The sequence below is a fragment of the Biomphalaria glabrata genome, chromosome 6, assembly GCF_947242115.1.
Source record: "Biomphalaria glabrata chromosome 6, xgBioGlab47.1, whole genome shotgun sequence".
Classification (NCBI taxonomy): domain Eukaryota; kingdom Metazoa; phylum Mollusca; class Gastropoda; family Planorbidae; genus Biomphalaria; species Biomphalaria glabrata.
Genome location: NC_074716.1, coordinates 2,819,425 through 2,833,786, shown reverse-complemented (window position 1 = coordinate 2,833,786; position 14,362 = coordinate 2,819,425). Strand labels below are relative to the sequence as shown.

The following is a 14,362-nucleotide window of genomic DNA, read 5'->3' as shown; positions in this document are numbered from 1 at the left end:
AGAGCAGTGAGATTCATAACAAACGAATATTCACATTTGACTAGAGTAACACCTTTAGTAAAATCACTAAATTTAGAAACCCTTCAGGACAGAAGACTCAAAAGTAAAGTAGCAATTATACATAAAACACTGAACCATAATCTTCAAAAACAAAATTTAATAAAATACTCTGACAGACACAAAGATAAAGGCACATTCCTCGTCCCATATGCTAGGACAAATTTGTACAAATACTCCTTCTTCCCTAGTGCTATTAGAGCATGGAATGGGTTAGGGTTAATTAATCTAATCTAATACCACAATGTTTTATTCACAACACCCCCCCCCCCCCCCCCCCCCCCCCCCCCCGGACAAAATTATGTTTCTAAAGTGAATTTACTAATATGTGTTAAACAAACTGGTTGTCTTCCTCCTTCTACTAGATTATGTCCCTTTTATAATGTTGACAACCTCTAGTAAATGCAAAAAAAAAAAAAAGAAACACCACTAGAAAAATTCTTGAGTGCGTGACGTCAAAGCAACTTTTTTTTTTCTTATTACTAGTGAAGTCGGAAGTTCAGTAGTATGTTAATCCCCTTGCTCTTCTTGTGCTCTGTTTTCAGAAAAGTCGGCATTTGAATATGGGCTTGTGAACCATGCACTAAGTCATGCCATGGAAACACTTATAAGGGTAAGTGCCGTAACAAGCAGAAGTTTTGTTTTAAAACCAATCTTTGTGCTGGTTCAAATGTTTATTTTAAAATTGTGTCATTTCTTTCATGTGTTTGTTTCTAGTAATTCTTTTATTCTACTTATTGAATAAGTGCAATTATTATTTTTTTATTTACAGGATTACTTAGTTATGGTGGCCCAACTGGAAAGAGAAATGAAATTAGTAGGTTATAGAGTTGAATTAAAAGTTATTGAATAGAATTATTTATGTATGATTCTTTCACCTTGTGATTTCTGAAGCCATTCCTAAGTTAAAATTTTCACAGTTAACCTTTAAGACTTAAAACATTTTTGTTTGGTGTAATGCACAAATTGTAAGACAAATTTCCGTACAGACAATAAAGATTATTATTATTATTATTAGTTTTTCTGCATCTGAATCCATTATATAGAACTATAGGAAGTCATCCATATTTCAGGGGAACCTAACTCTTCAGAAGTTGAGATTTTATTTACAGCCTACCATGAGAGTTCTGGAGATATTAGCGTCAGTAGCTAATTCTATCAACAGAGTAAGTCCTGTTGCACTTTATTTATATGTGTGTGTCGGCGTGTCTCTGGTTTCATGCTTGCCTTAAATGTGGCCCTCTGCTGTGTCGGTACACATTAATGTTTTATCCTTATCCTCAGGGCAAGTGTATAGGGGGCGCTGTGTTAAGTCTTTTACATGAGAAAACTGCTTCAATGATTGGGTTTGTGAATTTCGTTTTTTAACTGTTCATGACAGTGTATGTAGATTTGATTGTATGTGACTAATTGACTTTTTGTTGTTTTTTTTAACTCTACTAGACAGTGTATGTTGATTTGATTGTATCTAACAGAAGTGACTTTTGTTTTCTTCTTTGAATTCTTTTGAATCTTATTTCAAATCTATAGAGATTGTTGTTTACTTTTGGACATTTATAAGTTTTCTGTTTGTTTCAGTGACAGAAAAAGTTCAGAGCTGTGTTTGTACCTGACACAAAGTGTAAGTTAGAGACTGATTGTTATTTTATTTTGGACACACACTCCGATACAGGTAGAGACAGACACATAATAATAATAATAATTATAGCTTTTATATATAGCGCTACTTACACGCTTATAGCGAGCTCAGAGCGCTATGGTCCAGTCTCATTTGTATATTCTGAAATACACACACATAGGCCCACACACTGATACATTCAGATATTGGAACACTTAAACTGATACAATACAACAATACTAACACAATGCAACAGACATTTTACCAAGGGATCAGATGAATTCAAATTGGAGCCTGTCTTTCCATTCTGAATAGTGTCTTTGAGTAACAAAGAGACTCAGTAAATAAAAAGTATTTATCTTATGCTTGACAAACCCAAAACAGGTCAGGAGCTCAAAAGTTAGTCTTATGATAAATGAATGTTATTATGGAATCCTATATTTGATGGAGTTATTAAAAAAAAATAATTAAAATGCAATTTAACATGAACTAACCAGGCTATAAATCTTGACTTTCTCTAGGCCTGTGTACCATACATGGAAATCTTGGAGAAATGGATTTACAGAGGTATCATCACTGACCCTTATTCAGAGGTGAGTTGTATGTCCAACGAGATGAGCTCATTGTCAGAAAAACTTACAAATATCTAGGAAGTTTTATGGTTAAAGGATTGTCTATCCATCCTGCCCTTTCTTTATAGTCAAATTACTTCATGTCACTATTTCTCCTTGGTAGCAGCTTTTTTAAATCAGCAGTTCTCAAAAGATGTTTTAGAAAGTTTGAGAACTGCTGTTCTAGACATATAGGAGACATTGGTGGCCATGCATCCCATATAAATATTGAAGTGTTTTGTTCGACAGTTTCTTGTTGAGGAGAATGAGACTATCAACAAAGAAAAGCTGCAAGAGGACTACAATGATGCATATCCTTGACTTTGTACAGGTTTCTCTTTGTACACTATATACGATGAATATTCACATTTGACTAGAGTAACACCTTTAGTAAAATCACTAAATTTAGAAAGCCTTCAGGACAGAAGACTCAAAAGTAAAGTAGCAATCATACATAAAACACTGAACCATAATCTTCAAATACAAAAACAAAATTTAATAAAATACTCAGAGAGACACAAAGATAAAGGCACATTCCTCGTCCCATATGCTAGGACAAATTTGTAAAAATACTCCTTCTTCCCTAGAGCTATTAGAGCATGGAATGGGTTGCCTGAGCTAGCCAGGAAAACCGGTGACTTGGCAGAATTTAAGTCATTGGTTAATATGCATGACTGAATGCATGACGCTTAGGACGTAATCATCTTCTTTTTTTGAAGTAACGTCTGTATTATATAAGATTAGATAAGAGCTTAAACAGAAGACGTCTTCTCTTAGAATGTTAGACCAGAAGATGGGGGACCCAGTGAACTTGAGTTTTATAATGAGCTGACGGATCAGTTTCATGAAGTTGACACTTGTCTTAAAACAGCTACAAACTGTCCATTTAAATTAACTTATGAGTATGCACATGAATCTATACATTTCTGTTCAGGCCATTGTGCCTTAACAAGTGGCTGAGTGATAAAGTGCTTGGCTTCCATACCCCAGGTCTCTGGTTTTGAATTTTGGTGAAGGCTGGAATTTTAATTTCTGGATTTTTTAGGCTACTGAGTCCAACCAATTCTAATGGGTACCTGCCATTAGTTGGGGAAAAACATAAAGGGGTACATTAGTGACTAGACTCTAGACATAGGCATACATGTAAATTGTTGCTTTAAGCTTACACAAAAGTAGAAACACTAAGTAAGGGCACTAACCCAACATCATGTATATAAAATATGTATTGAATCTATTATGCAAGTTTCTGTTCTGCTGTGCCCTTAACTCTACTCACTTACTGGGAGAAACATTACACAGTGTTTCAAGAAAGAATTCCAGTTTTCTTGGAGCAAGTGGCAGACAAAATATTGAATACTGGGAAATACCTGAATGTTGTTCGGCAGTGTGGTAAGACACCTAACTTTTGCTTGTCTTACATCTAAATTGAATGAACATCTTGGCTGATCTTACATCTAAATTAAATGAACATCTTGGCTAGTCTTACTTCTAAATTAAATGAACATCTTGGCTGATCTTACTTCTAAATTAAATGAACATCTTGGCTAGTCTTACATCTAAATTAAATGAACATCTTGGCTGATCTTACATCTAAATTAAATGAACATCTTGGCTAGTCTTACATCTAAATTAAATGAACATCTTGGCTGATCTTACATCTAAATTAAATGAACATCTTGGCTGATCTTACATCTAAATTAAATGAACATCTTGGCTGATCTTACATCTAAATTAAATGAACATCTTGGCTGATCTTACATCTAAATTAAATGAACATCTTGGCTAGTCTTACTTCTAAATGAACATCTTGGCTGATCTTACATCTAAATTAAATGAAGATCTTGGCTTGTCTTACTTCTAAATTAAATGAACATCTGGCTTGTCTTATTTCTAAATTAAATGAACATCTTGGCTAGTCTTACTTCTAAATTAAATGAACATCTTGGCTTGTCTTACTAATATGGAATGAAGACTTCCTGCTTTTATATCTGCACCTTGGAAATGTTTCTATTTCTTTTCCGTTACAATTTGGCTTGCAGGTCGAGATGTGAACTGTCCATTCGCTGAAGAGCTGGTGTACACAGTGAAAGAGAGGCGGTACTATGACCAGATTGAGAGGGCTTACAGTTACGCTAGTCAGTTGCTGCTGACGCTGTTGATGGAAGAGAAACAGCTCCTTGCCAGGCTCAAGTCAGTTCTGGTTCATTTAGAACTATATATAAATAGTTTTCATTTAATCAAGATCAGAAGTAATATGTTGAATATCAATAATAATTTAGGTCTGTAATATTAATGCTTAACAAGGTACTGTTGGAACTGTTTCACATGTTTTGTTAAACCCTTTCCACACTTAACAGTTGTCAGCAGACATCTTGCTGGCCCTGAATGAAGGGGGTATAACTCTTTTTCATTAGACACAATTGTACTCTGAAATTCACAGCGAATAAAAAAACCAGCTATACAAAGCATACAAATCTTCCTTTTATATTAGTGAAAAAAAAGTCCTAGGAGCTAGCATCATGTTTTAAGTCATCTAAAAATCTACTGAGTTTACTAATATAAAACCAGTTGGACGATCTAACATTATTAGTTCTAGCATCCACTGTTGTCTTCACCATAACTACTGTCCAACTTTCGTCCCGAGACATGACGTTAAACTGCGCTCCTCTTTGTTTAGCACATTTGGAGCTCCAAAGTGTCTTACTTCTTTTCTGTCATTGTGTCTGCCACCTCTTTACCACAGTCTGCCTTCATTAACCATCACTCTGTCTCCTTAGCTTAAAAATCTCCTGGAGTACCGGCACGACATGGCCTAAAATGTGCCGAAACCCAAAATATCAAATATCTGTCCAACTTTAACAGCTGTAAATCACTTAGCCCAATTTTGATATTTCCATATTCTACAGTTAAAACATCCTAATCCTTCTCAATTATAGCCTGAACATTAATCCAGATGTATTCCATCACATTTGAACAGATTCGAACCAATCCCTTCCAACATGCTTTAAGTGCCAGATAAACTAGTGAAAACAAGATAAATATGAAAAAGTAATTAAAAAAAAAACAAAGCTTAAATTGACTTAAGGGAATGTACCATTTAATTTCTGTTATATCTTAATATTGCAAGTTTTATCTACCTTTCTATCAATATAAAACAAAATTAAATTATTGACACTTATTGATTAACTTGTTGGTTAATGTTTTGATTTGATTCATGTGTTCTCATTCAATAGTTGTGTGAAATTTTTATTGTATCTGAGAATAGGAAGTAGAAGACAAAAGTGTAAAAGAATCTACGTAGAAAGACAGACGGAGTAAATTAATATCAGCTTTGTTAAAAAAAATAAAAACTATCACTCTCTAGGTCAGAGTTACTAAAGGATTAAATAAGTGACTATAGTTTTCAACCAGTAGCAGGAACTCTAGTGAAGAAATGGTTAATTTTTGACAGTAGATGGGGGAGAAAAAAAAAAGTTTTGAATACTTCCTGTCTGCAGGTCAATCAAACATTACTTCCTGTTGGACAAAGGCGACTTCATTGTCCAGTTCATGGACATGACTGAGATTGAAATGCGGCAGCACATTGATGATATACTTCCCTCTCGCCTGGAATCTCTGCTGGAGTTGGCACTCAGGACCAGCACCGCCAATGTTGACCCTTTCAAAGACGACCTGCGGTAAAATTTGGCTTTTATTCTTGGACTATTTAAAAAATTTTTTTTTTTACTGATCGGATCACAATTTCTTTTTATTGTTGACATTCCTAGATGTATGTAATTTATTTTTGCTTTTTTCATTCTGCAGTGTTGAGCTACTCCCCTTTGATTTGACCTCTCACCTTCTACAAATTATTGCCATTGATTCCAAGCGAGAGAAAGGTAAGGATTACTTCAAGTCTTTACTCTCTTTGTTATTAGGACATTCTTGCCTGATGATATGTCGGTGAAGTTGATGGTCACCAACCAACTAACCTTTGAACTTATGTATCTACAGACTACAAGAAAGATCCTACAGACATCCGACTATCTGGCTTAGAATCGTTCTCTTTTGATTATGTTGTTAAGTGGCCGTTGTCTTTAGTACTGAGTAGAAAGGTATGTTTTTTTTTAATAGGACTTGGAAGTTAATGTGTTATGATTTTTGGTACAGAGAGATCAAAATAATGTAATTAACATTACAACTTATTAGAGGGCTATCATTTGATCTGAACTTTATTCAATTGAAATGTAAAGATTTTTTTTATTGAATTTAAAAAAATTATGTCTCAGTTTTGACCCTTTTCTTTCCTAAGGCCTTGACCAGATACCAGATTTTATTTCGACATTTGTTTTATTGCAAACATGTAGAGAGACAGTTGTGCAAGTAAGTGTCGAAGTTGTTTTGTTTCTTTTTTTTTTTTTTTTGGTTTCATTTTTATGTATCTGGTTGTATTTTTAGTTGGGGCATTGTCATATTTTTTTTGTGTGTGTTCAGTTTATTTTAAACTGGTAAGTCTTGCGTGAAACATGTTTTTTTTTCTCCCGCAGTGTTTGGATCGGAAACAAACAGATGAAACTTTACTCGCCAGCCAGTTCCCGTTTTTACACTGCTGCTTTTGCACTCCGGCAGCGAATGTTGAATTTTGTACAGAATTTTGAATATTACATGATGTTTGAGGTGATAGAGCCCAACTGGCATACCTTTCAACAGAACATGGCTAAAGTTAGTGGATTTTTTACAAAAATATTTGTGACTATGTTAGAAAGCCATTTCTAATGGCATTAGATGTTATCAAAATTAAATATTTCATGGCTACATTTCTACAATATTTGTATGCCCAGATTTTTTCGAAACTAAATTAATCCATATCCTGTTTCCACATAGTGGCAGGTGTTGTCAGAAGTTTCATTTTTAAATCCATCCGAATAAAGTGTAAAAGTAATTGTATTCCAAGTGTTCCCCTCTAGTAGAGAAAAAGTCTTATTCATGTTTGACTGTTAGCAATTAATTTGTGGCTAACAGCACTTTCAGGTGAAGTTAATGTGACCATTTATTGGAGTTATTGACCTCAATTAAGAGGCGTATACTTGGTAAAAATTTTTCAGCCTTAAGGCATGTCTGTGAAGATGTGAAAAAGTTGGATACTGAAAAACAAACTTTAAATTAACTATAAATGATAACTGACTCTATGATATGGTTCTATAACAACACTAATTGCAACCAGGTTGTGCAGTATGAGCACTGGATTATCTTTAAGTCGTCTCGATGCTCCCGGGTTCATACCCTTCCCGCTGTCATCCTGTGGGAGGTTCAGACTAGGAAGTAAATTATCTTCGACTCTGAAGGAACATCCGAAACATTTTAAAACAAGCACCAATCACAATATCTAGCGGAGACAGAAAAATGTATTAAATGTAGTGCATACAAATATTTAAGAAAGATTCATGGGACAGATTTCAAAAAGTAATCTTATTCACATTTTCATGACTTGAAATGTTTCACTAGTTGTAATAAAGAGAGGAAAAAAAACACTTCTTTAGCAGCCATGCTTTCTAAGAGATTGTTAAAATAAGTGCTCTGTGTATGCCGAATACACATTGATAGATCGAATTGTTGAAATATAGTTTTGTAGTTTGAGTTCTGGTCTAAATTGAATAGATAAGTTCTGCTTGGATATTGATAGCATTGTGATTGAAATAGTTGTTTTTTTCTTATGGAAAGTGGCATAACAATTAAAACTTCTAATTTTAAGATCTCAAGATAAATTGTTAGGTACACACATGGAAAGTGGCATAACAATTATTAAGACTTCTAATTTTAAGATCTCAAGATAAATTGTTAGGGTACACACATGGAAAGTGGCATAACAATTAAGACTTCTAATTTTAAGATCACAAGATAAATTGTTGGGTACACACATGGAAAGTGGCATAACAATTAAGACTTCTAATTTTAAGATCTCAAGATAAATTGTTAGGTACACACATGGAAAGTGGCATAACAATTAAGACTTCTAATTTTAAGATCTCAAGATAAATTGTTAGGTACACACATGGAAAGTGGCATAACAATTAAGACTTCTAATTTTAAGATCTCAAGATAAATTGTTAGGTACACACATGGAAAGTGGCATAACAATTATTAAGACTTCTAATTTTAAGATCTCAAGATAAATTGTTAGGTACACACATGGAAAGTGGCATAACAATTATTAAGACTTCTAATTTTAAGATCTCAAGATAAATTGTTAGGTACACACATGGAAAGTGGCATAACAATTAAGACTTCTAATTTTAAGATCACAAGATAAATTGTTAGGTACACACATGGAAAGTGGCATAACAATTAAGACTTCTAATTTTAAGATCTCAAGATAAATTGTTTGGGTACACACATGGAAAGTGGCATAACAATTAAGACTTCTAATTTTAAGATCTCAAGATAAATTGTTAGGTACACACATGGAAAGTGGCATAACAATTATTAAGACTTCTAATTTTAAGATCTCAAGATAAATTGTTAGGTACACACATGGAAAGTGGCATAACAATTATTAAGACTTCTAATTTTAAGATCTCAAGATAAATTGTTAGGTACACACATGGAAAGTGGCATAACAATTAAGACTTCTAATTTTAAGATCACAAGATAAATTGTTAGGTACACACATGGAAAGTGGCATAACAATTAAGACTTCTAATTTTAAGATCTCAAGATAAATTGTTAGGTACACACATGGAAAGTGGCATAACAATTAAGACTTCTAATTTTAAGATCTCAAGATAAATTGTTAGGTACACACATGGAAAGTGGCATAACAATTAAGACTTCTAATTTTAAGATCTCAAGATAAATTGTTAGGTACACACATGGAAAGTGGCATAACAATTATTAAGACTTCTAATTTTAAGATCTCAAGATAAATTGTTAGGTACACACATGGAAAGTGGCATAACAATTATTAAGACTTCTAATTTTAAGATCTCAAGATAAATTGTTAGGTACACACATGGAAAGTGGCATAACAATTAAGACTTCTAATTTTAAGATCACAAGATAAATTGTTAGGTACACACAAAGAGTGTCAGACTTTCTCTCACCAGGTGACCAATGTGGATGATGTCTTGGCCTACCATACTGATTTCCAGGAGTCTTGCTTAGAAGAGTGTATGCTGACCTCCACAGAACTTCTGAGAATAGTTCACAAGTTACTGGTGGTGTGTATCACCTTCTCTAACTACGTACAGGTCAGTGCTCTTTCATCCCAGATGTTAGCATTAGAAAGCGGAAAAGAGCTTGTACTTTAGTGATTCTTTAAACACATAAGTACAGATATGTAGGTCTCAGCTGGGGTTTGCGTAGCCATGGGAAATACTGCATTCCTGATGATTAATCTTCAGACTTGAAGACAAGCTTTATTATTATTATTTTGTACAAATGCCAATAGATAGGTGCTTATACTACTTACAAAATAATAAGAGAAAAGAAAAGCTGATTTTGTGGTACAAAATCTTGGCTTTTGATTTTCAAAACTATGTTTGTGCTTTTCAAATTGAGCACATTTTCCTTGATTCGCGTGCTTGAAACCTGTTCTTTCTGGTTTACAGAGGGTCAGCCAGACAACCATGGTGGAGTCTGAGGTAGAAAGACTAAGGGACAGCACTCTTCAGTACACAAAAACCAACCGTCAGCGCAAGGAAGAACAGCAGAAGAAAAAAACAGCCATTAAGGTAAACAAAAATTTATTTTTTTTAATCTTCCATTTTTAATTTTATATTTCAGATCTGGTAAAGTCTGGAAATTGTATAAATACAGACCATGGTTGTATTGTTAATGAATACAGTAGACTGTTCATTTAAAAAAAATAAATGTTCCTGTTGTTTTTTTTTTTTTAAATTGATTTTTTTATAGAGCATCTTTCATGTTTCAAGTAGGCTGAGTACAAACAGTCGAATCTTTTTTCTGTGGACATGCAGAGGGGAGGGGGTATTTGGGAGAAGGTTTCCCTGCTGCTCTTAGTTGCTCAGCAAACAACTCAGATTGAGTTGGGCTTCGAAGCTGAGCCCTCTTGATAAGTAAATAAGTGGTCTGTGCCACTCAGCCTCACAGTTAGTGTGACAGTCGACACTGTACTGACATTGACACTGTACTGACATTGGCACTGTACTGACATTGACATTGTACTGACATTGACACTGTACTGACATTGACACTGTACTGACATTGACACTGTACTGACATTGACATTGTACTGACATTGACACTGTACTGACATTGACATTGTACTGACATTGACACTGTACTGACATTGACATTGTACTGACATTGACACTGTACTGACATTGACACTGTACTGACATTGACATTGTACTGACATTGACACTGTACTGACATTGACACTGTACTGACATTGACACTGTACTGACATTGACATTGTACTGACATTGACACTGTACTGACATTGTATTGCAGGTGTTGGCTGAACATGTTGACCAGGTACTAGCGGATGAAAATTTTGAACAGACGATTCAAACCTTCGACAGCAACTTCTCTCAGTACCTTGTGAAACTGCTGGACAAAATAATGGATGAGAACACAAAGACCTATGAACATAAACTGTTCAATATTTTATACAGGTCAGTGAATTACCAGGTCTTGAGGTTTCTAAAGAAAGACATGAAAAATCATACCATTATATTGAATTTTTGAGTTACTTGTGACACATTTGAGGAATATTCCTGTGTTGATCATTTTTCCGTACCTTTATCTATCCCTTAGTCTGTTGGACCGTTGGGGCACCAGGCAAGATTTGTCGACCGTCTTTCTCCATTCCTCCCTTTTTTTTGCCTTGTTTAGAACCTCTCTTAATGGCAGGCCTGTCCATTCTTTAATGTTGTCCTCCCATGGCTTTTTCTGTCTGCCTCTTCTTCTTTTCCCTGGCACTGTTCCCTGAAGGAAGGTCTTTGCGAGCCCCGTAGATCTTGTAATGTGGCCAAAGGTTTTAAGCTTTCGTCTTTTCACAATAGTTAGCAGGTCGTCATGGGCTCCGATCGCTACAGTAACCCTGTCTCTGATTTCTTGGTTTGTGATGCAGTCTTTGAATGTGATGCCTAGGATCCTACAGAAGATCATTTTTCAACCCACCCAAAATAACCTCATCTGTCTGTTGGGTTACCATACATCATCTATCAGCTATCTTTCTCCATTTCTCTCTGTCTTTTGCCTGGATTAGAGTCTCTTCCATAGACCCATCCTTTATATTATACCCACTATTCTGTCTACTATATTATTATTTTTTAGGCTTGATTTCAATGGATTTTACACTGAAAAGTTGGCAGCGCTGTCAGCAGAGAGAGCATTAAAGGAACATTCTATGAGAGCTGAGTCTAGCAGTCATGGGCTTGGTAAGTTGTCAAACGTGCAGGTTTTTGCCTAGACATTTGAGCTTTTCATTTTGATATTCATCTGATGAATTTAAAATTGTCATTCCATCTAGCTCTTAGTGGCTCTCAGCCGACTTCATTTACCTCTCAGCGTCCAGAGACGGCCACCTATGTCCCTGGTCAGTACAGAGACAAGTGAAAATAATTGGACAAATCATCACAATCAACAGCTGCACTGACACTCTGCGTCCAATTCAGGGGAATTATTTGGCTTGCCTTTGTGATAACTATGTGATCTGGTTTGTGGATTAACAAGTTGGCAGATGTGAAGGGAAATAATAAGCTGAATGTGATACCTGTACAGTCACTGTTTCTGAGTTACTAAGTCTATATAGGGTTGACATTGAAACTTGGTACCATTGCTGATTGCGCCAGCTAAGATGAGGATGTTGTAGTCCCAATTAAAATCTGTTTATTTTGTTTGTTTTACATGTTTCGGATGTTCCTTCAGAGTTGAAGATAATTTACTTCCTAGTCCAAACCTCCCGCAGGACGACGGGGGATGGGAGCGGGCAGGGTTTGAACCCGGGACCATCGATAAATCCGAACGACATTCCAGCGCTCACAAACCGCACGACCAGGCAACCATCTATATTTTTTGAGAAGCTAGAGATAATTTGGTCCACCTCTGTTACACTTGCACAATGCATCTGGCTTTAAATCACATCATATTACAGTGATTAAAATGAAAGCTGAAAGCTGCCACAAGAAGGGGGTGACCAATTTACTAACTAAATGAAAAAGTTACTGTGTAACAAATAATGGATAAATAAAATTACAAATATTAGCCAAAAAATTTTGAGTTACTGTGAAAAATGCTGTTTACTAGAAGAAAAAATTTCTTAATTTCTACTCTTAGACTAATGTATTTCTCAATGGCACCGAAAAATGTTAGTAGCAACCTCGACACTTGTATAGCTTAAAATCTCATCAGTACTTGAACTTCTGTGTTCATGTAAAAGTGAATTGTAAAAAAAAAAAATTAAAGTTCTTGCTGACATCTATAGAGCAATGCGTGCATGAGAGTCACAAGTTGACAATGAATCTCAAAATTTTAACTAAGAGTTTCATTTTTTTTTTTACACATTTTGTAAATCCTACAAATAATTATTTGTGTGTGTATACATCTGATGTAACATTTGTTTTTGCTTTCTTAAATGATTTTTTTGATTGGACAATGAAGATGTAACATTGTTTTTGATTGGACAATGAAGATATAACATTTTTTTTTATTGGACAATGAAGATGTAACATTGTTTTTGCTCTCTTAAATGATTTTTTGATTATGCAGCACTTGTTGATTGAAATATAAAACTTCCACTGAAAGTGAGCCATTCATGATGTGTTGGTGTGTGCCTTGAAAACTGAACTTTTTTGTGTGAAGTTCATGTTATTTATGTATTTATATAGTTAGCTTGCTGTAAACCACTTTGCTTGATTTCTTTAAAGCCTGACTATTAAATCAACCAATGAAATGAAAGATCGTTTCAGTGTTTTATTTTACAGATTACATCCCTTTGATCAAACTAAAACATGAAAATATACTGCAAACATGTAGAACTCATTGAAACAAATGAAAAAAAATAACAAAATATGCATAAGTCATGAAACCAGAAGACATTTCAACATATTTTTACATAATTGATAAAACTTTTGTTAGCATTCATACACCTCGTCAAGCCTCATTTAGCTGCCTTTCAATAAACCAATACAATTACAGAGTCATAAACAATTCAAAACAAGAAGTGATTTTTTTTGTCCCTCATAATTAATTGTTGATTTATGAATACATAATATAAATGGAACATTAACCATTTAGATCAGCTTTCTGTTACACAGTTGCAAGCTGCATTTTCTAAGCAATACTGTATAAATATATGTCAACATTTCTATTCCAAGCCATTTTATAGTTTTGTAGACATCAACCAAACTATGCAACACTTGATTGGCTTTAATGAAGTACTATGTTGAAAAAAAAAAAGGGGGGGGGGTGAACTTTTTCACCAAGAAAAATCTTTGCACCAAACAAGGTGAACCCTAATAACAGATACACAACTGTATTACGCAGATTACCTTCTTAAACATCTCTCTTAATACTTCATGTGGTGGGGACATATATTGTAGATTGTAGAATTTTAAAACAAAATTTTGTAAAGTAACATCTCAAATACATTGCTTATTATATTGGAATAAATAATTTATTAATAATTTCACATTAAAAATTAGAAATACAATATCACACCAAGAAATTACATTGAAATACATGTTTTTGTTTCGTGTATGTCTTTGTTTCAATACTGATCACAACAAAGTTGAAGTCCATCTTTTTAATATGGTCTGATGGTGGCTGTTAGTCCCCTCAAAGGCCATCGGGAGGCAGGTATTCCTTCTCTTCTCACGTCCATTTCAAGAACCACTTCTTGGCGGGCAAGTCGAGAGTGATAAACTGGACACTGGTAGGTTTCAGATGCTCGGACACTGTCCTGCAAAATGGGTTTCTCATTTACTGGCCAACATGTCACATGAACAACAGGAAGTGATGCGCAGCCTGAGCGTGGAGGAAGATCCTGAAGTTCTCCGGTAGTTTTATCCCATCCACATCCCCAGAGGTAGATTCCCCAGACAAATATTCCATCTTGAGGTGGATCTCGTAA

General features: G+C 34.7%; 2 protein-coding genes across 11 annotated transcripts in view; one reads left to right on the top strand and one right to left on the bottom strand.

Moving 5' to 3' along the window:
- Positions 1 to 13,204, top strand: part of LOC106051471 (gamma-tubulin complex component 2-like) — a 26,908-nt gene extending 13,704 nt beyond the window's left edge. The window contains exons 12-30 of the mRNA XM_056033478.1: positions 603 to 670; positions 830 to 874; positions 1,131 to 1,223; positions 1,342 to 1,403; positions 1,636 to 1,678; positions 2,197 to 2,268; positions 2,536 to 2,597; positions 3,563 to 3,675; positions 4,326 to 4,476; positions 5,784 to 5,963; positions 6,091 to 6,164; positions 6,280 to 6,380; positions 6,578 to 6,648; positions 6,813 to 6,987; positions 9,369 to 9,512; positions 9,873 to 9,995; positions 10,738 to 10,901; positions 11,566 to 11,669; positions 11,762 to 13,204. Coding sequence (XP_055889453.1) covers positions 603 to 670; positions 830 to 874; positions 1,131 to 1,223; positions 1,342 to 1,403; positions 1,636 to 1,678; positions 2,197 to 2,268; positions 2,536 to 2,597; positions 3,563 to 3,675; positions 4,326 to 4,476; positions 5,784 to 5,963; positions 6,091 to 6,164; positions 6,280 to 6,380; positions 6,578 to 6,648; positions 6,813 to 6,987; positions 9,369 to 9,512; positions 9,873 to 9,995; positions 10,738 to 10,901; positions 11,566 to 11,669; positions 11,762 to 11,847 — 1,931 coding nt within the window. The 3' untranslated portion in view covers positions 11,848 to 13,204. The remainder of the gene's footprint in view (positions 1 to 602; positions 671 to 829; positions 875 to 1,130; positions 1,224 to 1,341; positions 1,404 to 1,635; positions 1,679 to 2,196; positions 2,269 to 2,535; positions 2,598 to 3,562; positions 3,676 to 4,325; positions 4,477 to 5,783; positions 5,964 to 6,090; positions 6,165 to 6,279; positions 6,381 to 6,577; positions 6,649 to 6,812; positions 6,988 to 9,368; positions 9,513 to 9,872; positions 9,996 to 10,737; positions 10,902 to 11,565; positions 11,670 to 11,761) is intronic.
- The window catches only part of LOC106051473 (uncharacterized), a 116,011-nt gene continuing 114,837 nt past the window's right edge, over positions 13,189 to 14,362 (bottom strand). For all 10 annotated transcript variants that reach the window (XM_056033467.1, XM_056033476.1, XM_056033474.1 and 7 more), the window contains one exon: positions 13,189 to 14,362. In XM_056033467.1, the coding sequence (XP_055889442.1) occupies positions 14,036 to 14,362 (327 nt within the window). In that variant the 3' untranslated portion in view covers positions 13,189 to 14,035.